The sequence below is a fragment of the Pristis pectinata genome, chromosome 27, assembly GCF_009764475.1.
Source record: "Pristis pectinata isolate sPriPec2 chromosome 27, sPriPec2.1.pri, whole genome shotgun sequence".
NCBI lineage: Eukaryota > Metazoa > Chordata > Chondrichthyes > Rhinopristiformes > Pristidae > Pristis > Pristis pectinata.
This window is the reverse complement of record NC_067431.1, coordinates 7,740,911-7,756,939: the sequence shown is the minus strand read 5'-3', so window position 1 is coordinate 7,756,939 and position 16,029 is coordinate 7,740,911. Positions and strand designations below refer to the sequence as shown.

General features: G+C 43.9%; 1 protein-coding gene across 1 annotated transcript in view; it reads left to right on the top strand.

The window, feature by feature from the left end:
- The window catches only part of robo3 (roundabout, axon guidance receptor, homolog 3 (Drosophila)), a 483,277-nt gene that overhangs the window by 375,481 nt on the left and 91,767 nt on the right, over positions 1–16,029 (top strand). The window contains 1 exon segment of the mRNA XM_052039748.1: positions 9,602–9,807. Coding sequence (XP_051895708.1) covers positions 9,602–9,807 — 206 coding nt within the window.

Below are 16,029 nucleotides of genomic sequence, written 5' to 3'. Positions count from 1 at the left end.
GACCCGCTGAGTTCCTCCAGCACAATGTTTGTTGCTCCAGATTCCAGCATCTGCAGTCTCTTGTGTCTCCATTGAGTATAGGAGTTGGGAAGTTATGTTGCAGTTATATAAGACGTTGGTAAGGCCACACTTGGAGTATTGTGTACAGTTTTGGTCACCCTGTTATAAGAAAGATGTTCTTAAACTAGAAAGAGTGCAGAAAGGATGTACCAGGATGTTGCCTGGACTTGGGGACCTGAGTTACAAGAAAAGGCTGCGTAGACTAGGACTTTATTCCCCGGATTGTAGGAGATTGAGGAGTGATCCGACAAAGGTATGTAAGATCATGAAGGCATAAGATAGGGTGAAAGCACAGTCTTTATCCCAGGGAGGGAGTGCTAAAAACAAGAGGGCAGAGGTTTAACATCAGAGGCGAGAGATTTAAAAGGAACATCAGGGGCAGCTTCTTCGTGCAAAGGGTGGTGTGTGTATGGAATGAGCTGCCAGAAATAGTGGTTGAGGTGGGCACTTTAGCAAGATTTAAAAGCCATCAAGATAAGTATATGGGTAGGAGAGGTTCAGGGGGCTATGGGCCAAACATGGGCAGATGGGCCTAGTTCACTGAGCAACACAGTTGGCATGGGTGAGTTAGGCCGAAGGGCCTGTTTCCTTACTGTTTGACTCTATGACTAACATTTCTCCCTGCTGTGCCCCACCCTCTCACACAGAGCCAATAATTATATGTATCATTGTATTGTAATAATTCATCTTTCAAAAAGCCTATTTATTAAGTACAATGCCACGAAATGGAACTGTTGCAGGAGACTATTAAGGGTTGAGTTAATCTTGTTATTTCTTGACTACCCTGCAGTTTAATGCCTGGTCGTTTGCAGTTTCACTGGGCTGAAATCTATTTGACAATTACTCCATCTCATTTCTCACTGTGTCACTGCTCATTGCCACATAATCAATTTCCATTGATTGCAACAAAATCTTTTCCAGAAGTATCCCACTGTAGGGCCTTTCCAGGCATTGAGCTCTTTTAGCTTTCAAACAAACCACAGACTTGATTTTTTTTCCCAGGTAATCCCTATCAAGTAGCATACACAGCAGTTTACATTCTTATTGGCTTTCTGTCTTTGTCTGGGGCCTTCTGAGTAATGTATATCCTTGTGGGGCTCACTTGTAGAGTACTGGGCTTCCATCGGAAATCTTCAAAGGAACTGTTCCCTGTTAAAAGAGAGAAATAGGATCAGTACCTGACTGCAGGTGGCCCCTAGTGCCTCAAAACATCATAAACTGGAAGTTAGCTCACTAAAAGGCCAATGCTTAAACTGTGTGAAAATTGAAGAACGCCAGCTCTCTGAACAAGCATAAAAGCAGTATAAAATACAACTTGCAGGTTATATTTTTAGAACTTGAGGTAGAACCATATAGCACAGAAACAGGCCCTTTTGCAACTGAGTCCACACCAACCATCAAGATAGCCATTTCTAGTAATCATGTATTAATCCCCATTTTTTATTTTCCTCACATTCTACCACTCACCTACACACTAGGGGTAATTTACAGTGGCCAATTAGCCTACCGACCAACACGTCTTTGGGACACCGGAGTACCCGGCAGAAACCCACGTGGTCGCAGGGAGAACATGCAAACTCCACCCAGACAGCACCCGATGTCAGGATTGAACCCCGGTCTATTGCACCGTGAGGCAGTGGCTCTACACACTGTGCTAACATTTCATAGGCTCAGGACCTCAGGTGTTCCAAAGTACTTTCGAACCTTGGTCATTGTTGCAGCGTAAGACATTCAGCAGGCTAGTGTGCTAGCATAGAACCCAGAGTTAGCAGAGAAAGAGGGCTCATGGTTAAAGAAAAAAGACAAAGTGTTCGTGCAGAGTAGCAAAATGAATTAGTGATAACCACGGTCTATCACGAAGCAATAGTGCACACAAGTAGTACTTCCTATTATTTCAGAACCGGGAAAAATGGCTAAAAGACAATATTGAAGGTTTCCTTCTTTGAACACAAACAGCACTTGCAGTAAGATTGGTGAATTTATTCCACAAGTAGAAATAAATAGCTGAAATTGAATGGCCACAACAGAGCCATGGTTACAAGGTGACCAACACTGCGAGTTAGATATTCCAGAAGCTTACCTTCTAGAAGACATAGGCAAAATGGTAAAGGTAGCAGGGTTGTTGTGATGTTCAAGAGTGGGATAAAGGCAGTGGAGAGCAAGGATATTAGCTCACAAGATCAGGTAGAATTAGTTTGGATGGAGCTGAGAAACAGCAAGGGGAGAAAATTTTGATGGGAGCTGTCTGTAAGCCCCCAAATAATGGTGTAATGTGGACTGAGTATATATTAGGGAATTAGAGTTGTGTATGTGAGGGAAATACAATAATCGGGGGGACTTTAATCTACATATAGACCGAGAAAACTAAATTAGCAGTAATAGTGAGGGGATGAATTTATTGAGTGGGTTTCCAGATCAGTGTCAAGGGAACGTGCTGTGTTAGACCTTGGTGTTGTGTAACGAGAAAGGTTTAATTGATGATATGGTAGTTAAAGGGTCTTTAGGGAGTAGTGATCATAATGTGATTGAATCTTATAGAAAAAATGAAAGTGATTTACTTCAGTCATAATAACACAGGCTACAAAGATATGAAGCATGATTTAGCAATGGTAGATCGGAAAATTGTATTGGAATGTATGAGAGTAAGCAAGTAAGAACTGATTGTTTTTTTTTAGGACCTTAATACGATTTACAAATAATATGTATTCCTTTAGGGCAATACCACCACAGCTATCCAGAAAAATTAAGGATAGTATTAGATCAAATGAAAAGGCTAATTATGTTGCCCCAATAAAACACAATAAAAATGAAGGCTGGGAGAATTTCACAATTCAGCACAGGAGGATCAAGGCACTGTTAAGGAAAGGGAACGTGGAATATGAAGGTAGGTAGGTTGGTGAGAAACATAAGAACTGGCTGTATAAGCTTCTCTGGATTTATAAAAAGGAAATAATTTGCCAAAGTTAGTGTGTGAAGTTAAATCTGCCATTGCCCTGTCACTGCTGGCCCTGGCACTTCAGGAACAGTGCGACAGTTTTGACCCAAGAACGTGTTGGTAAGTTTAGTCAGGTTAGGGTCGAGGTGTCAAACCCTGGGCCTCACCCAGTGGGGACAAGCCTGCACCAAAGTCATTGCTCTTGCATGTGAAGTCCTCAGCACCATGATCTGGATCGCAAGCCAGGCAGTGCCAGGTAAAAGGATTGTGCTGTAACCCAGGCCCCACATCTTAAATTTTTAAACTGACCGCCACTCCCCAAAGAAGCAGTGACACCCACACACATATCCACTCATTAACTCGTGGCCGATGGGACAATGTTTCTGCTTCTGTGTCAGGGTAGGAATGAAATAAAAGAAAGGTACTGAGTAATTGAACCCATTTGCACCTATTTTGAAAGTAAATTGTGAACAAAAACCAATTCACCGATTCTGCATCCATTTTGGATGGTAATCCCGTCCCTCAGGTAATTGGAACAGGCACTTCTTATTGCACTTTACCTTAATGGGGGTTTCACTTCCACATCATATTTCCCACACCGGATGACATCATCACAGCACATGATACAGTTTATCCAATGACAGGAATTGGATGGTAAAGTCGCAACCTAAGACTTACATAATTAACGCACATTAAAGCTCACATCACACCGATAATAGTGATGCGTGATTTTAAAGTATCTCCACTGCAATGCCATTTTATGTTAGAAGAATCCTTCCGTGAAACTTTTACAGGAAAAACTGGGTGCTGGCATCCTCTGTGAAAGTCAGGGTTTCTGTGAGCTACTTCACAGAAACCCTTCATCTGTGGTCCTGATTTTTTGTGATTTCAGACTTGGTATCAGTGCTAAACTCGGCACCCATCTAGTGCACTGAAAATGCCTCAAAGTCCAATTTCTGGGAAAAGAATGTTTTTTAGAGAGTCATACAGCATGAAAACAAGCTCTTCGGCCCTTCTGGTCCATGCTGACCAAGGTTCTCATCTATACTAGTCCCATTTACCCGCATTTGGCCCATATCCCTCCAAACCTTTCCTATCCATGTACCTGTCCGAGTACCCTTTAAATCTTGTTAATGTACCTGCTTCAATCACTTCCTCTGGCAGCTCATTCCATATACTGACCAGCCTCTGGGTGAAAAAGTTGTCCCTCAGGTTCCTATCTCTCCCTTCTCATCTTAAATCTATTTCCTTTAGTTCTTGATTCCCCAACCCTGAGAAAAAAACTGTGTGCATTCAACCTATCTGTACCCCTCATAATTGTATACACCTCTGTAAGGTCACCCCTCATTCTCCTATGCTCCAGTGAAAAAGGTCCCAACCTACTCAACCTCTCTCCATAACTCAGATGTGTTTCTCCACTTCTCCCATTTCACTGGAGTAAAATGGCAATGGTACAAGTGCTCATTTACAAAGTTAGTTAGTTATGGCTCAGTGGCACAGCTGGTAGAGCTGCTACCTCACAGCTCCAATGAGTCAGGTGTAATCCTAACCTTCAGTGCTGTCTGTGTAGAGTTTACACATTCTCCCTGTAATCCTGTGGGTCCCCTCCGTGCCACCCCCCCCCCCCCCCCCACTGAGTGCTTCAGTTCCCTCCAACATCCAAAGATATGTGAGTTGGTAGGTTAATTGTCCAGTGTAAATTGCCCCTTGTGTGTACAGGTGAATGGTAGAGTTTGGGGGAAGTTGATGGGAATGTGGGGAGAATAAAATGGGATTAGTATTGGATCAATATAAATGGGTGCTTGATGGTTAGCATGGACTTGGTGCACCAAAAAGCCTGTATGAACTCTATGACTCCAAGTCAGCCCTCTCACTAAAAAACACTGCCACACTATTCAACTGTAGCAGCATCACAGCTAAGCCCCATCCTATCCTCATTAAGTATCCACACTCCCAGCAGCGTTCACTGGAAGAGTCAGGAACACAGCTGACATTTCAACCTCGCCAGTCCCAAAGGTGTACCATAGCGATCCCAAATCCATCCAGTGAATCAGAAATAATTGTTCAGCACCACCAAAGCCTACTGTAGTGAAAGAGCCATCAAGGATCTCAGTTAAAATAATTTAATAACAAGAATATACTAAGGAACAAATGGAGCCTTCAATTAAATCTTAAAATTACTTATTCTGAAGCCTCGTATGGTAGCACTTTAATTAAAACTGGAATGAAGACCTTGATTCATTTGGCATAAAACATTATGAAGGTGTGCTTGAATTAAAACACATGTATGAACCCTGAAGACTGCTTGTAAAATTAGCGTCTCATTAAAAATGGCTCTGCTTAAAATTTAAATACAATTGATGTTGGTCTAATTGGAGCCACTTACTGATACCTTGACTCCCTGTGGAAACAAGTCACATATTATCGGGTCAATCAATTAATGTTCACCACTAATTGACTTTTTAGTTATTATATGAGGGTCAGACTGGTGTGTTGTGTGGAAGGGAGCAAGTCTCAGTACTCTCACCATGCGAAGGGACAGAGAAATAAACCAGTCTGGCTCTCTGTTCCTTCAGCTGATGGTGAAACGTTGATCTGAGGAGGGAGCAAAGCTGGGAGCAGTCAGTCCGGTTCCCCTCAGTCTCATCAGACTCAGTCCTGTCGCTTTACAGTTGCCTTGGGCTGACAAGTTGAATCTGCTGGCCACAGAGTCAGTTTGTTGAACAACCTTCTCTTTGTCGTGTGTGTGTGTGTGGCGGCACGGCAGCGTAGCGGTTAGCGCGATGCTATTACAGCGCCAGCGATCGGGGTTCGATTCCCGTCGCTGTCTGTAAAGAGTTTGTACGTTCTCCCGGTGCTCCGGTTTCCTCCCACCTTGCAAAGACGTACGGGTAGGTTAATTTGGGTTTAAAATGGGCGGTGCGGACTCGTTGGGCCGGAAGGGCCTGTTACCACGCCGTAAATAAAATTTAATTTAAATTTAAATACGGTTCACTTAGTTCTGTGGCTGCTATGATACCCAGCACTCACTCAGTACTGCTTGTCTGCATAATGTAGAACACTAGAATGGCTGCCTGGTTGCACTCCATTTATCTTGACAACGAGACCAACCATCCTCCCTCCCATCATTTCCTCACCTCAGGTCGTGTCCCCTCTCCTTCAAGCATACCATCATCATACAGCCAATAGCACTGCTGCCTCACAGCTCCAGGAACCTGACCTCAGGTGTTGTTTGTGGGGAGTTTGCACATCCTCCCTGTGACTGAATGGGTTTCTCCTGGGGGCACTGGTTTCCCCCATGTGCCAAAGACGTGCGGGTTAGTAGGTGAAATGACTGCTATAAGTTACCCCTGGTGCAGGAAGGTGGGAGGAGAATCAGAGGTGGGGGAGGGCGCAGTTGATGGGGATGCAAGGGAAAAAATGGGATTACTGTAAAGGGTGCTTGATGGTTGGTGTGGACACGATGGGTCTACGACTCCCTAGTCCTGAATATGAGTCTTCGTCCTCTCTGTCCTTATAAGCCACTGCCTCTTCTACAACCTCCCCTTCCTCTCCAGTCCTTTAATATGTCAACCCCCCCACCACCACCACCAACCCCCAAACTTATCCCACCTTTTCCTGATTTGAATCTCTCCAAGTCTAGCCACAGCACCACAGTGCCTTTTACCAAAGCCAATAATTCTTCTAAGTGCCATAAAGCTTTGCCTTCCTCATCTTTCCCAACTTGTTGCAGCCTTTGGCATTGCTGATGACCCCATATCTCCCCTCCATCCAGAGTAAACCAGAGGATCTACAGCAAGGATCCTCCCCCCCCCGTGCCTGCACTATAACCCCCCTCCAGTGTTCTCCCCAGGATCTACCTTTGACCTCCCTCTCTTTCTTATCTGCCTGCCATCCCTGAATGTGCAGCAGCAGTTCCTTGTGCACCTTGTTGACACTGAGTTCCGGCTCACTGTCACCTCTCTCCAACTCTTAGCTTTCTCTGAATTCTCACACTGTTTATCCCACATCCAGCATGAGTGCAGAAATCTTCTTCATTTAAAAATTGGGAAAAGTGAAGCCATTGCGTTCGGTGCCCTGCCACAAATTCCATTCCTTACACACTGAGACCACCCCTTTCCCTGGCCAACATCTGAACGGTTTGTAACCTTGACCCTGAGATGAGTTTCCAACCTCACTATGGCTGCCTATTTCAGCAATGGCATCAGCACAGGCCACTCTCACCTCAGCTGATCTACTGCTGACGGCCTCATCCATGCACTTGTTACCTCCAGGTATTCTTATTCCTGCACTTGCCTATCCAGGCCCCCTTTTGGTAACCTTGTGATTCTACTGTCCAAATCCTAACCTGCACCGTCCCATTCCCTCCTTATTCATGCTCATCAACATAACATAAGAAATCTTTATTAGTCACATGTACATCGAAACACACAGTGAAATGCATCTTTGCGTAGAGTGTTCTGGGGGCAGCCCGCGAGTGTTGCCACACTTCTGGCGCCAACATAGTATGCCCACAACTTCCTAACCCGTACGTCTTTGGAATGTGGGAGGAAACTGGAGCACCCGGAGGAAACCCACGCAGTCACGGGGAGAATGTACAAACTCCTCACAGACAGCAGCAGAAATTGAACCCGGGTCACTGGCGCTGTAATAACGTTATGCTAACGCTACACTACCGTGCCTGTCATAGAGTCAGGAATATCTGGTGTCCATGCCAACCTCATTCCCATCAAAATTAATCCCATTTACCAGCACTTGGTCTGTAGCCTTCTGTGCCTTGACAATTCAAGTTCTCATCCAGATGCTTCTTAAATGTGGGAGAGTACCTGCCTCCACCACCTCTCAGGCAGTGCCTTCCAGACTGCACCAGTCTCTCGGCGAAAACGTTCTTCCTCAGATCCCCTCTAACCCTCTTCGTTATCTTGAACCTATCCCCTTTAGTTTTAAAATTCTAATCCTTCTTTCCAATTCCCTCCATAGCCTCGGCCTTCCCTCTTCCTGCAACCCTCCAAGAAATCTGGCTTTCTCCAAGTCTTACTTGTTCCTGAACCTGTTCCCTCAACCTTTGGCTGCTGTGCAGTCAATTGCCAAGAATCTAAGCTCTTGCAATCCTCGTCTACCTCTCTTGCTTTCATTCCCCCTTTAAACATTCTTTAAAGCATACATCTGTGACTAAGCATCTGCTGTAATGTGTGGCTCAGAGTCAAATTATGGATGTGATTACACTGGAGAGAGTGCAGAGGAGATTCACCAGGATGTTGCCTGGGATGGAGTGTTTCGGTTATAAGGAGAGGCTGGAAAAGCTGGGTTTATTTTCCTTGGACTGGGGGAGGCTGAGGGGGGACTAAAAGAGGTTTAAAAAATTATAAGGGGCCTGGATGATAGTAAGAAACTTTTCCCCATGGCAGAAGTATCTAAGACCAGATGGTATAGGTTTAGGGTAAAAGGGAAGATGTTTAGAGTGGATCTTTTTTTCGATTTTGTGCGTTGGAATCTGGAACACACTGCCTGAGGCTGTGGTGGAGACAGGTATTCTCCCAACAGCATCTGAATGAGTACTTGAATCACCAAGGCATTGAAGGCAAAATGCCAAATACTGGTAAATGGGATTAGTATTGATGGGTACTTGATGGGTGGCATGGTGAGATGAGGACCTGTTCCTTGCTGTATGACTACACGGTTCTATGATTATAACAGAGAAACAAAGGACTGCAGATGCTGGAATCTAGATGAAAAACACGATGATGCTGGAGGAACTCAGCAGGCCAGGCAGCATCCATGGAGAAAAGCAGGCAGTCAATATTTCAGGTCAGGATCCTTCTTCCCCGAAACGTTGACTGCCTGCTTTTCTCCACGGATGCGGCCTGGCTTGCTGATTTCCTCCAGCATCATTGTGTTTTTCATCTATGATTATAACACGCTTGTAAAGCATCTTGGGGTGCTTCATAAATTCAGCTTGTTGCAGCTGTTGTTAATCAGCACTCACATCTAATACATTGTTCTTTAAATGTTATCTTGCAGTGTGATACATTTTCAGTACATACAGCTCCCTGTGTAACACAATAGACAGCCAGTTTAACCCTGTGTGTAATAGAATAGACAGCCAGTTTAGCCCTGTGTGTAACACAATGGACAGCCAGTTTAACCCTGTGTTTAACAGAATAGACAGCCAATTTTACCCTGTGTGTAATAGAATAGACAGCCAGTTTAACCCTGTGTGTAATAGAATAGACAACCAGCTTAACTCTGTGTGTAATAGAATCGACAGCCAGTTTAACCCTGTGTGTAACACAATGGACAGCCAGTTTAACCCTGTGTTTAATAGAATAGACAGCCAATTTAACCCTGTGTGTAATAGAATAGATAGCCAGCTTAACCCTGTGTGTAATAGAATCGACAGCCACTTTAACCCTGTGTGTAATAGAATAGACAGCCAGTTTAGCCCTGTGTGTAATAGAATCAACGGCCAGTTTAACCCTGTGTGTAACACAATAGACAACCAGTTTAGTGCTCGGTGTTAATGCATTGCACAGTTGAAATGATTCACTGTTCCTCAATTACACCATCTTTACAAAACTCCAGTATGTCTTCACTGTCCTGTTTCAGTTTCCTCAGATCGAATACCACCAATCATCCGTCAGGGCCCCGCCAACCAAACACTTGGTGTTGAATCTACGGCACAGCTCCAGTGTCATGTGATCGGGAACCCCCTTCCCAGTGTACACTGGCTAAAGGACGGGCAGAGGATCCTGGGCAATGACCCTCGCATCAGCATGCTGGATAACGGGACACTGCAGATTACCAATTTACAGGTAGGACCAGACACCACCAGAACACAACATTGCCTCAACCTTTGAAGGGACAGGTCACTGTTCCTTCATTAATTCTGCTTGCTGGGAAAACTTCTGTGTAACTTTTTTGTTGTTTTGTACTTTGCATGCTTAAAGTGAATGCACCAATGAAACAAAAAAAAATGCATAAAAGCAGAAAATGATGGAGCTATTCAGTAGGTCAGGCAGCATCTGTGAAGAGAGAAAAACAGTGAATGTTTCAGGTCGATGACTTTGTCAAAGGTGCTTTTAGCTGATCAGAGCCTCATACTCCTCGCACTAAAACTAGGATATGGAAACTTATAGGTAAACTTGCCTGTAATTTAACAATCTGCACTCACTCCCACAAACACACATTCATAACATTTCCACGTAGTTGTCCAGGAGTTGTCAGTCATTTAAAATGTTTGACACCATTTCCGTTCCCTTCCTAGAGTGCTTTGTTGATGGTCCAAACAGGAAGAAACAACATTTAATCCAATACAGGTGAATTGATCTAAAAAGGAAAGGCTTGCATTTAAATCACACTTTTCACTTTCCCAGTTCAACCCAAGATTAGAAATGGCCAATAATTGCTGGCTTTGCTATTGATGGCCACAGTTTGCATCTGAATAAGTGCTGTATAACCAATTAAGAGCTCTTTTTTTAACGTGGTTGCTTTTGAAATGTAAGGAATGCAGCAATTGGACTCTTCAGTATCGAGATAATGGGTTTTAAATGTTGGCCTCGGCTAGAATGTGCTACCAAGTCTGTTGAACAACTTCATGAGAGATCAAATGACAAAGGGATGAGGGTCCAAGGCTAAAGAGAAATAGAGGACTCCTAATAAGTGTAAATGGCAGTAGCAGAATCATTACCTAAAGCCCCTGACCGAACACTGGTTATGATCCAATAGTTAAACTTGAAATTGAGTCTGAAAGGCTATAGATTACCCAGTCATAGGATGAGGTGCTGATCCTGATAAGATAAGATTTCTTTATTAGTACATGTACATCGAAACACACAGTGAAATGCACCTTTTGCGTAGAGTGCTCTGGGACACTGGTTATGATCCAATTATAATAGCATGCCCCTAACTTCCTAACCCATATGTCTTTGGAATGTGGGAGGAAACCGGAGCACCTGGAGGAAACCCACGCAAACGCAGGGAGAAAGTACAAACTCCTTACAGACAGCAGCCGGAATTGAACTCGGGTCAATGGCATTATAATAGCATTATGCTAAAGGCATTGATAGAGTAGACAGCCAGTATCTTTTTCCCAGGGTTGAAATGTCTAAAACTAGAAAGCATTCATTTAAGGAGGAAGGGGTTTAGTTCAAAGGAGATGTACGAGGTAAGTTTTTTACACAGAGAGTGGTGGGTGCCTGGAATGTGCTGCCAGGGGTGGGGGTGGAGGCAGATATGATAGAGGTGTTTAAGAGGCTCTTAGATAGGCAGATGAATGTGCGGAGAATGGAGGGATATGGACATTGTGTAGGCAGAAGGGATTGGTTTAGTCAAGCATTTAATTACTAGTTTAATTAGTTTGGTACAACATGGTGGGTCAAAGGACTGTTCCTGTGCTGTACTGTGCTATGTTCTTATGTTCTATATTGAGCTTCATTGGTGCAACTTAAGAGACCAATGACAGTGCAGTCAGAAATCTTGAGGACAAAGAAGTTTCTCTGTTGGATATACTCTGAAAATTGACTCACTGGGGCCACAAATAAATTCACAATTCAGAGTCCTGCCCATGTACTGTCTCTGAAAAAAAAATAGAAGGAATCATTGGCTCTGTTCACAGACATCCAAATCCGAGCTGTCAATCAAATCTGCAATCCACTATCACACCTAGCATGTTTAAGAATCAAATGGAATCTCTTACTCCCATGATCCCTGAACCATTTTAATATCTGCAATGGTTACAGCTTAAAAGAAGGAACTTCATTTATTTAGTACCTTTCACGTGCATCAGAGCTAATGAAACATTTTTAAAGTGCAGTTGCTGTTGTCAAGTTGTAATAGGAATACTGTGCACATTTCTGATCCCCTTATTTTAGAAAGGATGCACTGGCATTGGAGGCAGTCCAAAAGAAATTGACTAGAATTTATAAGAATGAGGAGTGATCTTATTGAAACATATAAGGTCTTTGGGAGGTATGACAGGATAGACGTCAAGATGTTTCCACTACTGTGAGAATCTTGAACTAGGGGACAAAGTTACAAGATTATGGGATTATATTCAAAACTGAGGTATGTAAGAAATCTATCTTGTAGAAGGTGATGAATCTCTGGAATTCTCTTCACTGGGGGTATTTAAAGAAAGAGTTTTTGAAAGATCAGGGAGTTGAGGGATATAGGGAATTGGCATAGAAAAAGAAATGGGGCAGGTCAGCCATAATCATATTGAATGGTGGGACAGTCTTGATGGGCCAACTGGCCTACTCCTGCTCCTATTTTCTTCTGTTCTTATTGCAGCTGTAGTTTAATCACAGCAAGCTCCCACAAAATGTAGTGTGTCAGATAACCAGGTGACGTTTCTGGCAGCATTGCTTAAAGAGAAAATGTTTGGCCTGATTGTGCGCTTAAGGTTCTCTTCAAATAGTCGTATTGATTCATTTACCTCAGGAATAGACCAAGCCAGTTTATCTTTTCACCTGAAAGACAGGGTAGTGGATTGTGTAGCAGCCCCCAAAGGTGTCTCTGCACGTGCCAGCAGAACTATTTACTGTTGCTTCTGCTGTGTTTATGGCTGTCGGCTATGTTAAGCAGCTGTGAGTTAAAGTGTTCTTCCAACCTCTGAACTGCCTCTGCAAATGAGATATTTGTGCTGGGTGATCATTTTTCTATTGACTTAATGTGGGACACCGATTTCTAAAGCAGGGAAGGCATACTCCATACCAAACACTGCCCACCCGATGTCTGTGATGTGCAATGATTGGAAAAAAGCTCAAAAGTGAAGCACAAAACCTTCCATCCACCTTGAAAAAACATGCTAATTATTATAATATTATTAACAAAATAAAAATCTGGCAATATTTACAATAAAGCAGCTATTAATCTTCCAAGAGGCCTGTCCTCTTATTGAGCTGTCTGCAGGGCAGTTCTTTCTTTTGAAACTATCGTTTGTGAGGTCTGTTTGTCTTTCAACAGTTTGTCATGGAAGGCTGCGCAGTCAATGTCAAAACTTATGCACACAAAGCAAAATAGTTTCCGTTGTAGATACACTGAGCAGTGACCTTTCAGGTGATGAGACTGTATACATTATATTTATAATGACACAGAAGGTGGTTATTCAGCCATCAGGTCTATGCTAGTTCCCAGGTACAGAAAAAAACTCTTAATCCGGCACACCCAGGATTTTGGTGATGCCAGACTGGCAGATGTTCTGGATTATTGAATATTATTCCTGTTAACACCTGAAAACACTTTTAATTAACATTTTTTTGAGAATGACAATACATTTTCCAGTGAACTTAGTAAGTTTCAAGGGAGCAGGCTACCTGGGGCTCCAGTGAGTTTCAAGGGAGGATGAGAACCAGGGCCTCTTTTGTCATGAAAAAGATAATGCTTGTCTATTGAACTTGGGGTGGTAGGTGAAGTCTGGCAAGAAGCAGGGTTGGTTTGTAAACCATTCCACTCCAGCACGTTCTTCAGCAAGGCTCACTCGAGCTGTTCTGTGTACCCAAAGGCTGTTTTTCTTAAACTCACTGCTTTATGAAACAGTTATAGAGTTATACAGCATAGAAACAGGCCCTTCAGTCCACTGACACCATGTCAACCATCAACCATCCATTTACACTAATCCCATTTTTAATTCTCCCCACATTCTCATCAACTCCCCCCAGATTCTACCACTCACCCACACACGAGGTGTGATTTACACTGACCAATTAACCAACCCAACCCACTTGTCTTTGAGATGTGGGAGGAAACTGGAGCATTCAGAGGAAACACATGCGGTCAGAGGGAGAACAGGCAAACTCTACACAGAGAGCACTGGAAGTCGGGATTGCACCCAGGTCACTGGCACCGCAAGGTAGCAGCTCTGCTAGATGCATCACCATGCCACACATGCTCAACTGCTTTGTAGAATCCCCATCCTCAACCAAACGTTGTGGGGGTATCTTTGTGTCTGATGTGAGGAACCTTTCACTGAGACTCCCTGTTGTCACTAACAGAAAAGCACAGATTTGCAGTGCAGCTTCAGTCACCAGTGACTTATTTTTCTCAATTGCCTTTACTGACTTCTGAAAGATGTCTGTTTGTTTGCAAGCAGAAGCAGACCATGGTTTGGTACAAGGGTCATTCAATAATGTCATGCATTTTTCTTGCAATAGCAAATATGGGTTCAGTCCCTCAAACATAAACAAACTTCTGTCTTGTGCTTGTCCAAGAGATGTGAACCATGTGCTGCTGCATTTTAGCAATTTAGAATTTTCAAGACTCACAAACCAGCAAAAATCCTTTAATCCTTCTGCACGAACAGTGCAAATATAAACATATCTATCCGTTTTCACTGCAAGCTTTCCAAGTCAAGTGGAAAACAATAAGCCGCCGTCCGTTTGTGGACAGTTGTGAACGACTGTGAGCACAGTGAAGCTGTTGGTAGAGCTGCTGCCTTAGAGCTCTGATCTCCCGGGTTCAATCCTGACCTCCGGTGCTGTCTGTGTGGAGTGTACACGTTCCCCCTGTGATCACGTTGGGTTCCTCTGGTTGTTTCCTCCACACATTTGATAAATTACACTGTCATTGTCGGCAATAACACATCCTTCTTCTTTAAAAGTTCTTTTTGAAGCTTCTTGTTAAAAGAACAGATCGGCTTTTGTGACGTGTGTGCAGTGTTAACAATGTTTGCAAAGCCCTGTGTTTAGCACAGTACATGGAGTGGATGTTTCCTATGTGTGATTTCTTTTAGCAAACATGACCACTGCACACCAGCTACCACATGGACTTGACAGAGCAATGTCCTCATCCAATAGCAAGAAGACTCAGACTCTTGTGCATGGGTACTAATGGTCATACAGTGGTGGTCATGTGCAAAGGTGCAACTCAGCAGACATGCAGTCTATCAGTCCCTCACCTCCCCCACCACACGCCCCCTCTCTCTCACTCACACACAGACACGCACGCACGCACATGCACTCACACACAAGCACACGCACGCATGCACACACATGCACGCGCACACGCGCACACACACACACACACACACACACACACATGCACGTACACACACACATGCATACACACATGCTCACACATGTACACACACAGTTGTGGGCTCAGGCAGCCTTCTCACTTCATTCCCTTTTGGCCCATCAGATCCATGCTGGTTCCCAACAGAGCAATATTATCAAAATGGAGACACAAGATTTGAAAGAGAGAGGGCCAGCAGATATCTAAAATAATGAGTAATATCATCAGACCCATTCCCCTTCTTTGTATTTCCCTGCAAGTTGTTCTCTCTCACATGCCCATTGACCCTTTGTAATTCACTGGCCGTTTACCTACACCAATAGGTAAACAACAGTAGGAAATTAACCTTCCTGGCCCTGCTCCATCTGTACATGTAGACCTTTCCCACTGTGCTCCATCCACACACTCTATGCTCCCATCCCTACTCCATTCCTACAATTGCTGTTGTTCCTGGCCATGTTTTCTCCGTACCCCTGGCCCCATTCCCAGTCCTGCCCCATCTGCACACTTGGCCCCACCCTTGCCAGGTTCCCACTGTCAAAGGTCTAAGTTCCCAGCCACTTGGTGAGGGTGGACAGCTAAGGCAGAAACAGGAGTGTGGGACTTGCATGCCCAAGCAATCCTGAACTGGGTTCAAGCACAGGACCTATGTGATCAGTCCCCCTCATCGCCGCTGGTCATAAAACTGACTGCTGTTGTTGCATTCGCATTGCGGACTTCCGACTCTCCCTGTTATACCATAGGCTTTGTTTCAGGAACACAGCCTTTGGGCAAAATATGCTTTATTACAAAATGCAACAGACATCAGGTGTCAGAACATTTGCCTCATCTGACGAAAGATTGGGACACCCACGATATGGCTTAAATATGGGACTGTCCCAATAAAAATGGACATCTGGTTATCTTATGTTTGTAGCAACCATTAGTGAATATGTAGCAACACACAAAGCGCTGGAGGAACTCAGCGGGTCAGGCAACATCTATGGAGGGAAATGGACAGTTGATGTTTTGGGTCGAGATCCTTC